Consider the following 13,162-nt stretch of genomic DNA (forward strand, 5'->3'; position numbering starts at 1 on the left):
GGGCACGAACCCGTGTCCCCTGCATCGGCAGGTGGACTCTCAACCACTGCGCCACCAGGGAAGCCCAAGTGTTGTTCTCTTTAAAAGTAAATCACCCTGGGCTTCCCTGGTGGCGCAGTGGTTAAGAATCCACCTGCCAATGCAAGAGACACGAGTTCAATCCCTGGTCTGGGAAGATCCCACACGCTGCGGAGCAACTAAGCCCGTGTGCCACAACTACTGAGCCTGCACTCTAGAGCCCGCAAGCCACAACTACTGAAGCCCAGGTACCTAGAGCCCGTGCTCCACAACATGAGAAACCACCGCAATGAGAAGCCAGCGCACTTCAACGAAAGTAGCCCCCACTCACCACAACTAGAGAAAGCCTGCGCGCAGCAACGAAGGCCCAATGCAGCCAAAAATAAATAAATTAAAAAAAAAAAAAAAAAAAGTAAATCACCCTGACAAGATATGTGCCTTTTTTGTTGTTATTGCTAAAATACAATTTGGAAATAACATTCAAACTTTTCTCCCCCACAATGTTTTAAATATTTTTAAGAATAGCAAATTTTTATATGAGAGTATATTTAATACTGGGATGCTCCCAAAAGTCAATTAGAAACAAATCTAATAAAGAAAGAAGACGATTAAAGTGGCCAACAATTATTTTTGATAAAAAAAATGTTCACAGAATGACTTCTAACTCTGAGGATCAACACAAGCAAACGTTAAGCCTTCACACAACTGTCCTTGATGAAATTAGCTTCATACTCAGATTTTCTCCCAGAATAGGTTACTTTGGCCCCCAGTTAAATTTAACCTTTCAATCATTTTTTTGCTTTGGCCACAGAAGTAGTATAGCTGGAAGAATACCGAACAGGAATCAAGAAAATAAATTCTACCTCTGGCTGCTACGACCTGAAATCACTTCCAAGTTTTCTGAGCTTGTTTCCTCAAGTGTAAAGGAAGGGGTGTAAATTAATTCATTACTAAGGTCTCTTCCAGCTCCGAAATGCTAAGACTCTTAACACATGTGCTATCAGTAACATCCTTTAAAACAAACCAAATATCTGCTTTTTCCATAAATCTTTTAGGTATTTGGAAAATCACTAGCTCCACGACTGTCTATCCATTTATTCATCCTGCCATCAATCCACCTATGCCTCCTTCTAAGGACTACGGGTAATTCATGTAACACAGAGGATGCAAAATCACAGAATTTAAACTTTAAAAAGGTCCTAAAATAGGAATCAGGATATGCAGCAAATGAGAAAGACCTATAGACCTATCTTCAGTACTTCATCAATCAATTTAGGTATATTAGCTTTCTTTTTTAATATCTCGTGTGTTATCTAAAACGACTATTCTTCACGTTATTTATTTATCAAACATGTCAAATACCTCATTTGTACTTTTCAAAGTTGCCTGTATAAGGCTGATTGACTGTGAAAACACTGCTGATAGAAACTGCACCAGCTTGTCTTACAGCTATAGACACACCAACTATTTCTGAAAGCCATGCTGTGCTGTCATTCTTTTTTGGTTACACTTCAAATTTTTATCTAAAGAAACTGTTAAAATTTAGGTCATTTAATCTGGATCTAATCAGATGAATCCAGAATGTGGGATAGTCTACAATACCACTGGCCTCAATTTCTGAAAACAAAACAAAACAAAACAGAAAGGTGTGGCGGTGCTGTTCTACTTACGAGACCAAAAAGACATTAATAAGCAAAGGCAATGTCAAGCCTGATACGACATTAGATTTTTTTCTTAATGTTAAAACAGAAAAGGCTATAAAAACATGTTTGGACAATTAGGGAAACGAGGGCATAGACTACAGCACTAGATAATATTAATTTATGTTAACTGTCTTTCAATGTGATAACGGTATTGTGGTTGTATAGAATAAGGGTTGTATCTCCCTTATACTTAGGAGATTCATATTAACCTTGGGGGGGAAATGTCATGTCTACAGCTTAGTTCCAAATGGATCAGGTTAAAAAAAAAAAGTGTGTGTGTAGAATGTTTGGAGGATGAGGGAACAGAGCATGCAAGACAAAGCCTGCAAGAAAAAGCAAATGTGGTAAGAGGTTAACAACAGATCTGGATAATGGGTATACAGGTGTTCGTGGTATTTTTCTTTCACCTTTTTAGTAACTTAAAGATTTTCAAAATTAAAAACTGGGAAAAAAATTTTAGAAAAACTATAAAACTTTACTTTCAAACGGGCTCACATAATGCCTAGATATAAATAAAACATGTTGTATTTTACTACTGGATTATAACCTCCTTAACACGCATGAATGGAATCCCACGTGGCATCTCACTTGAAGCACTGATATATATGAACTGAATGCACATGTTAATAGTATCTCTGCAATGTTTTGCCCACCTCTAACCCTCTATGCCACTAGACAGAGTGGTCTTTCTAAAAACATAAACCTTATCCAGTCACACCCTGCCTTAAAAAATCCATCACTTAGCTACCTGCAGCCTTCAGATTAAAGTCCAAATTCCTTAGTTTGGCATATAACATCCTCCAAAATCTGACCCTCTCCAACCTATCTCCTATCTGCACCTACCCGTTATGGCTGAGCTATGCACAACAAACTTGCAGTCTTTCTACTGCCTCTAGGCTTGAAACATACTGCCCCATTCTCTTAGCATGTCACTCTGCCACCTTTTCTTGGCTAAATTCTCTTCACTCTTCAAGATCCAGCTCAGGTATCACTTTCCTCTAAGAGATGTGCCCTGATCTTCTCAGACTAGCTTCGGTGCCCCTTCTGTGCTCACAGAGCAAATGTCAGTCAGAGTACTTATCACAATACATTATCATTTTCTGTGGCCTCCCTAAGACAAGGACTATTTTCTATTTCTGTAGCCCCAGCAGATGGCATATAATAGTATTTAATACATGTTAAATGAATTAGACAAGGAACAGAGACATGAAAGATTAGATCAGAAAACGTACCCTAAAATATCTTCCACTAACCTGTAGATGGTGGGCTCTGAATAATATCTGAAAGGTTATAACCTCCAGAACTATCCGACCGCTTACGTGGCTTCTTTTTTGCTTTCGTTTTCGTCTTCTTGAACACACTTTCCCTAGGAAAAAAGCAAACATTAAAAGTCATTTTTAAAAAATTAAGTTACAGATGAAACAGGAGAAGAACTATGCATTTTGGTCAAACAGAAAACACAAACGAATACATATGTTCTAGTCCCATTTATCTAAGTGGCCCAGAGCAAGTTATTCAATTCCACCAAACTTCAGTGTGATACTATCACTTGTTCTAACCTTAGCATTTCTGTGAAAGTTAGAAACAAGATGGTATATAAGGAAACACTTTGAAAAGTAAAATACTATACATGTTCACACACAAGCTATTATAATCTATGATCTGGAACTAGAAATATTTGGTGATAATTTTTAAAGTATTTCAGGGGCTGCTTAATTCCTTGAATTATTATTAATCAGGAAAGAGAAAATAACAGTATCTATGAGGACTACAACAGTCTTATTTCACCTAAAAACCATAGCTCTCACTACATAATTCATCCATAGCAACACAGGTCAGCTGTGAATACTATTACTTTGTGAAGGATAATGTATTTATGTCAATGTTAATCATTTTATTATAATTTTTAATGTAATAACATGTCATACATCCAAGTCAGATATTTATAAACCTCAAGTAGTCCCGTGGCTACCACCAAACTCTAGAAAAGAGGTTAAAAAGAATTTCTGGAACTAAGAGCAGCTTTTCAGTGAGCTACAATTATACTCATACATATATATACACTCACACATATATGTAATAAATGACTTGAACATCCGTAGATTTTATTTTAACAGGTCGTTTACCAAACAGAAGGAAAGTAATTCTATAACCAGCTGATAAATTAGCCTAAAATGCAGACTGGAAATTCTAAGCAGGACTTATTAAATGGTCAACAGGGAGACTGTGTAGAACCTGGGATATTTTATTGAAGGACTCCCAAATGCCAGTCACTGTGGGTCGTATCTCTTAAACGAGTAGGGTTCTCTATAGAGAGGGATCTAGAAGAATGGCTGATGAACTCCCCTTGGCTCACCCTCTCCAGAAGGCAAATCTCTCGTCTTCTGCCAAGATGGACGAGGGGCAGTCAGTGACGTGGTTCAGGAATACATCAATGCTCTTTGAAAAATTCTCAAAAAAAAAAATGCTCTTTTCCAAATCCAACCACTTACACTGGTCTCCATAAACCTAGTACCTGTAATTCTTAAGCCGTTCCAGAATTCTATTTTAGTTTTTTCTGTTCTTAGTTATTACTGCCCGGCAACCACTTTCCAACTTCCAAAACTGTTAACATCTCCTGACTGCCATTTACTCCTTTCCTGTTCTCTCTGCTCTAGTGCAATATGCCTTTTTTATTTCTTTACTATAATCTCAGCAGGGTTTGGAAAGGTAGTTAAGATAATTGCACTTATTCAACCCAACATATTTAACCAGAAGGCTACATTCCTTTTGTGTTTATACTTAACTTTGTTATATCTTCAAATATTAATTATGCATTTACTTCTTATTATATCAAGGCTAAAAATGAACATAAATACCTATTTTTTATGTTAGGTTTCTCAAATTTTCTTTCCATATTAATATAAAAATGTCAACAGTGTCCAAGATTCGGGATGGGGGAAGGAGAAAAGGAAGAAAAAAAAAAAAAACAAAGCTTACGAATAATTTTGTTCCATATTTATTTCTTCTTTCAAAAAGATATCTCCATCTTCTACATCCAAATAGCTAATATCTGGTCCATCTTGATAAGGTGTAATGACTCTTCTATCCATTGCTGGAATCTATAGAAAAAAAGATGTCACTTTTTAAATATAAAATTTGTAGAGGAAAGACATCAGCTGCCTTTCTGTCTCCCCTTCAATCTACAACCAGTAAAACATCCAGAGCTCAACAAAGTTGCCTCTGCCCAACACACTAGGACACCAGAGAATTCTACACATTTGTACATCTAAAGGTGGGTAGGCTGGAACACATACAGGAAAGAGGCAGAACAGATGAAAGAGTGGAGAGTCTGTGCCTGCAATCCTGGGCCTCTAAGCATGGTAGCTGAGCCCACAGCTTCAGGGAACCCAGTACCAGCATGTGAGGTGGTGCACTTACAACTCTGGCATCCTGAATGGAGGGGTGCTCACAACCACAGGTAGCTTGGTAGCAGTGGAAGTGGGCCCTGGAACCCAGCCGCCATCCCCCACCATCAACAGTGGCGGAAGCCCACAAACCTTATACAATATCAGACACAGTACAGGCACCTGTGCAACCCTGGCTCCCAACACCCCCATGATCCTCCTCCCCCCACGCAAAGACTGTTACTCAAGGAATCCCACAAACTTGGGAAGAGCCCAACATTCCGATGATGACAGTAGCTCTGGCAGAAGAAAGGCAGTAAGGACCTGGGAGGCACAAGAAGCAATAATGAAGGCACAGAAGCACACCTCTTACAGAGCCAGTGGAGGCTGGACAGTGCCAACTAGCAAATATTATCAGAGCCAGCTCAGGTAAAAGAAAACAAACCTGTGTTATAGTGCCACCTACTGGAAAGCAAAAGAAAGGACTCTAACTTCTAACCTGTCATTAACTTCAAATGCACCTGCAGAGGAACAATTTAATTCAAGTACCATATACAACCACAATAACACTCAGCCACAAAAAGAAAATAACAGTTCTCCAGAAACTAAACTAAGTCACAGAATATTTCAATCTAACTGATAGAGAATTCAAAATAGCTGTCATGAAGGAACTCAATAAGCTATAAGAAGTCAGAAAGGTGGTTTAATGAGCTCAGGAATAAAATTAATGAACAGAAGAAATACTTTACCAAAGAAACTGAAACTCTAAAAAAGAACCAAACAAACGCTGGAGTTGAAGAACTCAATAAATGAGATGAAGAATGAACTAGAAAGAAATGGAAATAGAGCAGATCATATGGAAGAGAGAATTAGCAAGCTCAAAGGTAGAAATCTTGAAATGATACAAGTAGAAGAAGAGAAACAGAATATTTAAAAAGTGAGGAAATTTCACAAGACCTATCCAACTCATTTAGGAAGGAAAATATTAGGGTAATGAGTAACCCAGAAGGAGAAGAGAGGGAGAAGGCAGAAGAGATTTTATTTAAAGAAACAATATCTGAGAACATCCCAAAGCTGGAAAAGGAACTGGATACACAAGTCCATGAAATTAAAAGAACACCCAATTACCTCAATGCAAAACGACCTTCTCCAAGACACGTAATAAATATTAAAATTGTCAAAAGTCAATGACAAAGATTTTTAAAGGCAGCCAAGAAAACGGATGGTAGCTGGGAATTCCCTGGTGGCCCAGTGGTTAGGACTCAGTGCTTTCACTGCCAGGGCCCAGGTTTGATTCCTGGTTGGGGAACTAAGATCCTGCAAGCCACGTGGCGTGGCCAGAAAGGAAAAAAAAAAGGCTGGTGGCCTACAAAGGAACCTCCACTAGGCTAGCAGCAGATGTCTCAGCAGAAACCCAACAAGCCAGGAGGGAGTGAAATGACAATCTCAGAATACGAAAAGGTAAAAACCGTCAGCCAAGAATACTCTATCCAGCAAAGACATCGTTCAAATATGAAGGAGAGATAAAGACTTTCTCAAACAGAAGCTGAGGGAGTTCATCAACACAACACCTTCCTAACAAGACATGCTGAAAGCAGCACTTCTAACAGAAACAAAAAAGACAAAGGGACACAAAACTTTGAGCAAGATGATAAAACAACCAGAATATTGCAACTCTAAGAGAGCATAAAGGTTAAAGGGAGAAAAAAAGAAAGCAGAAAAATAACTGTAAGCTATTTCTGTTTGGAAGCAAACTCACAACATCAAAAGGGATAATGTGACAAAACAAAAACATAAAAGGGGATGAAAAAAACTCATACAGGTAAATGAAGATAACATACTATCAGCAGAAAAAAGACTATTTTATCTGTGAGACGTTTTATACAAAGCTCAGGGCACACAAAACTTTATGTTACAGAGCAGAGACATGAAACATAATAAAAGAAGAAACTAAGAAAAATACCACAGAAAACCTCCAAACCAAAATAACACACAGAAACACAAGGAAAAAGAAACAATAGAGATATCAAGCAACCAAAAAACAAAACACAAAATTTCAGGATTACATCCTCATCTATCACTAATCCCCCTGAATGTAAATGGACTGAATTCATCAATCAAAAGACACAGAGTGGCTGGATGCATTAAAACACAAGACTCAACCAAATGCTGCCTCCAGGAAACGCACCTCAGCTCTGAAGACAAACACAGGCTAAATGTGAAGAGATGGAAGATGATACTCCAAGCAAATGGCTGCCAAAAGAAAGCAAGTGTAGCCATCCTTATACTAGACAAAATAGACTTCAAGCCAAAAAGGTAACAAGAGACAAAAAATGGTCAGCGTATAAAGAGGACAACTCATCAAGAAGACATAAAAGTGACTAATGTATATGTACTTAACATAAGAGCACCAAAATATACACGATTACTAACATACCCAAAGCAAGGGAACTGGCAGAAACAAAATAATTGTAGGAGACATTTAACACCCCACTTACATCAACAGATAGATCATCCAGACAGAAAGTCAACAAGGAAACAGTGGCCTTAACTGAAATGTTAGATCAGATATATTTAACAGATTTAAACAGAACAATGCAGCAAAACACACATTCTTCTCAAATGCTCATGGAACTTTCTCAAGGATAGGCCATAAATCGGGACACAAAAGAAGTCTCAATATAGATTTAAGAAGACTGAAATTCTATCAAACATCTTTTCCAATCACAATGGTATAAGAAACTAGAAATCAAGAACAAGAACACTGGAAAAATGACAGATATGTAAAGATGAACAATATGCTACAGAACAACAATTGGGTCACTGAAGAAATCAAAGGAGAAACAAAAAATTACCTAAAGACAAATGGAAATGAAAATACAAATATCAAAATCTATGGGAAACAGCAAAAGCAGTATTAAGAGTTTGTAGTGATAAAGGCTTACCTCAAGAAACAAGAAAAACTTACACCTAAAGGTACTAGAAAAAGAAGAACAAACAAAGCCCGAAGTCAGTAGAAAGAAGGAAATATAAAGATCAGAGAAGACAGAAGAAAAGATGAATGAAACTAAGAGTCAGTTCTTTGAAAAGATAAACAAAACTGACAAACCATTAGCTAGATTCACTAGGAAAAAAAAAGAGAAGCCCTGATAAATAAAAAATGAAAGAGAAAAAAAAATAGATACTACAGAAATATAAAGGATTATAAGAGAATACAAAAATTGGACAACCTAGAAGAAATGGACAAATTCTTAGAATCATACAACCTTCCAGGGCTGAATCATGAATAGAAAATCTGAATAGACCAATCACTAGTACAGAGATTGAAACGGTAATCAAAAAGCTCCCAAAAAACATAGGTCCAGGACCAGATTGCTTCACAGGTGAATTCTACCAATATTCAAAGAAGATTTAATATCTATACTAAAACTATTCCAAAAAACTGAAAAGGAGGGAATGCTTCCTAACTCATTTTACAAGGCCAATATCACCCTGATACCAAAACACGACAAAGACAACACAAAGAAAGAAAATCACAGGCCAATATCTCTTATGGCTGCAGTTGCAAAAATCCTCAACAACATATTAGCAAAACGAATTAAACACTACATCAAAAGGATCATACAACATGATCAAGTGGGATTTATACCAAGGATGTAAGGATGGTTCAACATCCTCAAATCGATCAACATGATACAACACATTCACAAAATGAACAAAAGTCATGCGATCATCTCAATAGATGCAGAAAAAACATTTGACAACATTCAACACCCATTTATGATAAAAACTCTCAACGGAATGGTGTAGAAGGGATGATATGTGACAAACCCACAGCTAACATACTCAATGGTGAAGTAGTAAAAGCTATCCCTCTAAGATCAGGAATAAGACAAGGATACTCAATCTCACCACTCTTATTCAACACAGTATTGGAAGTGCTAGCCAGAGCAATTAGGCAAGAAAAAATAAATAAAGACATCCAAATTGGAAAAGAAGAAGTCAAACTGTCACTATCTGCAGATGGCATGATTTTTATATACACAGAAAACCCTAAAGATTCTACCAAAAATCTGACACAAATAAATGGAAAGATATGCCAGGCTCAAGGATTAGAAGAATTAACATTATCAAAATGTCCATATTACCTAAAGCAATCTAATTAAATACAATCCCTATCAAAATCCCAGGAACATTTTTCACAGAAATAGAACAAAAAATTCTAAAATTTATATGGAACCACAAAAGACCCTGAATAGTCAAAGCAATGCTGAGAAAAAGAACAAAGCTGGAGGTATCATATTTCCTGATTTCAAACTATATTACAAAGCCATTGTAGTCAAAACGGCATGGTATTGGCAGAAAAACAGATGCAAAGATCTCTAAACAGAATTGAAAGCCCAGAAATAAACACTTGCATACATGGACAATTAATTTACAACAAAGGAGCAAAGAATACACAATGGAGAAAGGACAGTCTCTTCAATAAATAGTGCTGGGAAAACTGGACAGCCACATGCCAAAAAATTAAATTAGACCATTATCTCACAATATACACAAAAATTAAGTCAAAGTAGATTAAAGGCTTGAGTGTAAGACCTGAAACCATAAAACTCCTGAAAGAAAACACAGGTGGTATGCTCTTTGATATCAGTCATAGCACAGTATCTTTTAAAATATGCCTCCTCAGTCAAGGAAAACAAAAGCAAAAATAAATGGGATTACACCACACTAAAAAGCTTCTGCACAGCAAAGGAAACCATCAATAAAACAAAAAGACAACCTACCAAATAGGAGGAGATATTTGTAAATCATATACCCTAAAATAACTCATACAACTCAACAACAACAACAAAATTACCTGATTAAAAAATGGACAGAGGGGTTGAATACATATTTTTTCAAAGAAGACATATAGATGGCAAACAGACAGATGAAAAGATGTTCAGCATCACTAATTATCAGGGAAATGCAAATCAAAACCACACTGAGATATCACTGTACACCTGTCAGAATGGCTAGGGTCAAAATGACAAGAAATACCATGTGTTGGCAAGGATGTGGAGAAAAGAGAACCCTCAATACGCTGTTGGTGAGACTGTAAATTGGTGCAGTCACTACAGAAGACAGTATGGAGATTCCTAAAAAAATTAAGAATACACTACCATAAGATACCCAGCTATCCCATTTCTGGGTATTCATCCAAAGAATACAAAAACACTTATTCGAAAAGATATATGCTCCCCTATGTTCACTGTGGCATTATTTGCAATAGCCAATATATGGAAACAACCTAAGTGCCCATCAAGGGATGAATGGATAAAGAAAATGTAGTATACGTGTATGTATATATAAATACACACACACACACACACACACACACACATACATACAATGGAATACTACTCAGCAATGAAAAAAGATGAAACCTTGCCATTTGCAACAACATAGATGGACCATGAGGATATTATGCTAAGTGAAATAAGTCAGATGGAGAAAGACAAATACTGTATGATTTCACTCATAGATGGAACATAAAACACTAATAAACAAACAAAAACAAATGAACTAAACAAACAAACAAAAAAACGCAAACATGTGGATACAGAGAATAGAGTAGTAGTTACCAGAGGGAGAAGAGGAGGGGGGAAGTGAAATAGATAAAGGGGATCAACTATATGCTGACAGATGGAAGTTAAATTTTTGGTGGGGAGCAAGCTGTAGGGTATACAGAAGTAGAAATATGATAATGTACACATGAAACTTACATAGTGTTATAAATCAATGTTACCTCAATTAAAATAATAAAATCATTAAAATCCATATTTTTACACTGTCCTGATCTTTAGTAAGTAAATAACAAAAGACCCCAAAGCATTCAATAACTTTCATTTATAAAGAAATTTAAATAGACATTAATTTTATCATTAAATATCTTCAATTTTTATTATGTTTACCTGTAGAGCTTGTAAAGAAATCTTATGTCCACATTTTTAAAAGATCCTAATGAATCAGAATTCATTAGGAAATTGTTCCATTGAGAAGTCTGACCAAATATACTGCTTTAGTTGATATTGTAATTGACAAAAACATAAACCTTACCATTTTTCGGTAAAACACAGAAAGATCCTTCAAAACACCGTCACTTAAAACATCAAGAGACCTAAATAATAAGATATAAAATTCTATCTTAACACTCAAGTTTAATACCTGTCAAGACTTTCAAATATGCAGAGACATTTTATATTGTTGAATAAGGAATATTTTTTTAAAGCATTAATACACCAGCTGCAACAAATTCTTTTTGGAAATATGTGTAGTTATATATTTCACATAAACAGCAAACATATTAGACAAACACACTGAATAAAACTCAAGCAACTCTTATAAATAAGTGATAGAAAAATATTTTCTATCATAATAGCAAGTATTCAACTTTCATTTTCCACAAATATAATCTTTACTATAGTAGTAGTATTATATTGACAGAACAATGGACTAACTATCAGGTACCTGCATTCTATCTAGAATTATCACTGCTCCCAATTACCTACATGACCTTGAGCAACTCACTTTCCCTCTCTAGTCCTTAATATCTTCATGTGTAAAATGACATTTGGGGACTTCCCTGGTGGCGCAGTGGTTAAGAATCCGCCTGCCAATGCAGGGGACACAGGTTCGATCCCTGATCTGGGAAGATCCCACATGCCACGGAGCAACTAAGCCCATGAGCCACAACTACTGAGCCTGCGCTCTAGAGCCCGCAAGCCACAACTACTGAAACCCGCACAGTCTAGAGCCCATGTGCTGCAACTTCTGAGCCCGCGAGCCACAACTACTGAAGCCCACACGCCTAGAGCCCGTGCTCCGCAACAAAAAGCCACTGCAATGAGAAGCCCACGCACTGCAACAAGGAGTAGCCCCTGCTCGCCGCAATTAGAGAAAGCCCGCATGCAGCCCAAAATAAAAATAAATTTAAAAATTAAAAAAATAAAACGACATTTGGACTAGTTCAATTGCATTCAAAGGAGATTTTAAGGAACTCTCAGGTTCCAAAGAGGTACTTCGAGGCATCAGCAAAATTTAAATCAAAGTTTACATTCTAAAATGTACTTCAAACTATTTTTAAAACTAATATAAAGCAACCACATTCAAATCTGTACCATACTAGTAGTTTTTTAACATTTTGAAGACAATTAACTTGTGATGCTACGTCAGTTTTGATGCAGCTCCGTTTTCTTAACATCTCTGTGTGTATTTATTTACACTTCTGGCAAACACATATTTGACTAGGAATGGTTAATTTACATAAATCTTTCCTTTAATGCAAGTTATAATGTCTACTCATGTAAAATTATTCACCGCAGCACATGTGCAAGCCTTAATAGTTCAGCTGACAAACTTGTCACAACATAATAATGGAACAATAGTAATGTGACACATCATCCTCCAATATCATATTTTAGATAGATTTGGCTTGTTTCACACTGTGGTTGATTCTTTTCTGACAAATTAAATGAGTTAATGTGGCAATGCAAGGGGAAAAAATTGCTATGATTAGAATGACTAAGGTAATGTCAGCAAAAAAAAATAAATGTATTCTGAAACCTCTGCCAGGTTCTGACAATGAAATACCAGAGGCATTTTGAAATGACATTGTCTATAATATCCCATAATATTAATTTGCATTTGAAAAGCATTTTTCACAAAATAACAAAGCATTAAATAGCCAAAAGAATTTTCTCTAAATTGAACCCTAAATGGCAATTATTAAGAATCTGTTAGTGATTCACCTTTTAAAAATGGTAGAAAACTTTTATTTCAAACATGTTTTGGAATTAGTTTCATTAAGCATCATCCTGACTTTGAAAGGTGAGTTATCAAAAAACTGTTATCATTTATAATTAATTATATGGATCAAGGTTTTCTTGATTATTTGCCAAAAAAAGTTTCACAGGTTTTCTCATCCTCATATGAGGATATAAACAGAATCTACTTAGTAAGGTTTTCATGAAAATTAAGTGAATCCATACAACACTTTTAGAATGCCGCCTG

The 13,162-nt window shown here is 36.2% G+C and overlaps 1 protein-coding gene across 6 annotated transcripts in view; it reads right to left on the reverse strand.

The window, feature by feature from the left end:
• Positions 1 to 13,162, reverse strand: part of IBTK (inhibitor of Bruton tyrosine kinase) — a 90,046-nt gene that overhangs the window by 29,905 nt on the left and 46,979 nt on the right. For all 6 annotated transcript variants that reach the window (XM_007108929.4, XM_007108928.4, XM_007108927.4 and 3 more), the window contains 3 exons: positions 11,210 to 11,270; positions 4,701 to 4,822; positions 2,975 to 3,087 (listed from right to left, as the gene is read on the reverse strand). In XM_007108929.4, coding sequence (XP_007108991.2) covers positions 2,975 to 3,087; positions 4,701 to 4,822; positions 11,210 to 11,270 — 296 coding nt within the window. The remainder of the gene's footprint in view (positions 1 to 2,974; positions 3,088 to 4,700; positions 4,823 to 11,209; positions 11,271 to 13,162) is intronic.

Source organism: Physeter macrocephalus, chromosome 11 (assembly GCF_002837175.3).
Source record: "Physeter macrocephalus isolate SW-GA chromosome 11, ASM283717v5, whole genome shotgun sequence".
NCBI lineage: Eukaryota > Metazoa > Chordata > Mammalia > Artiodactyla > Physeteridae > Physeter > Physeter macrocephalus.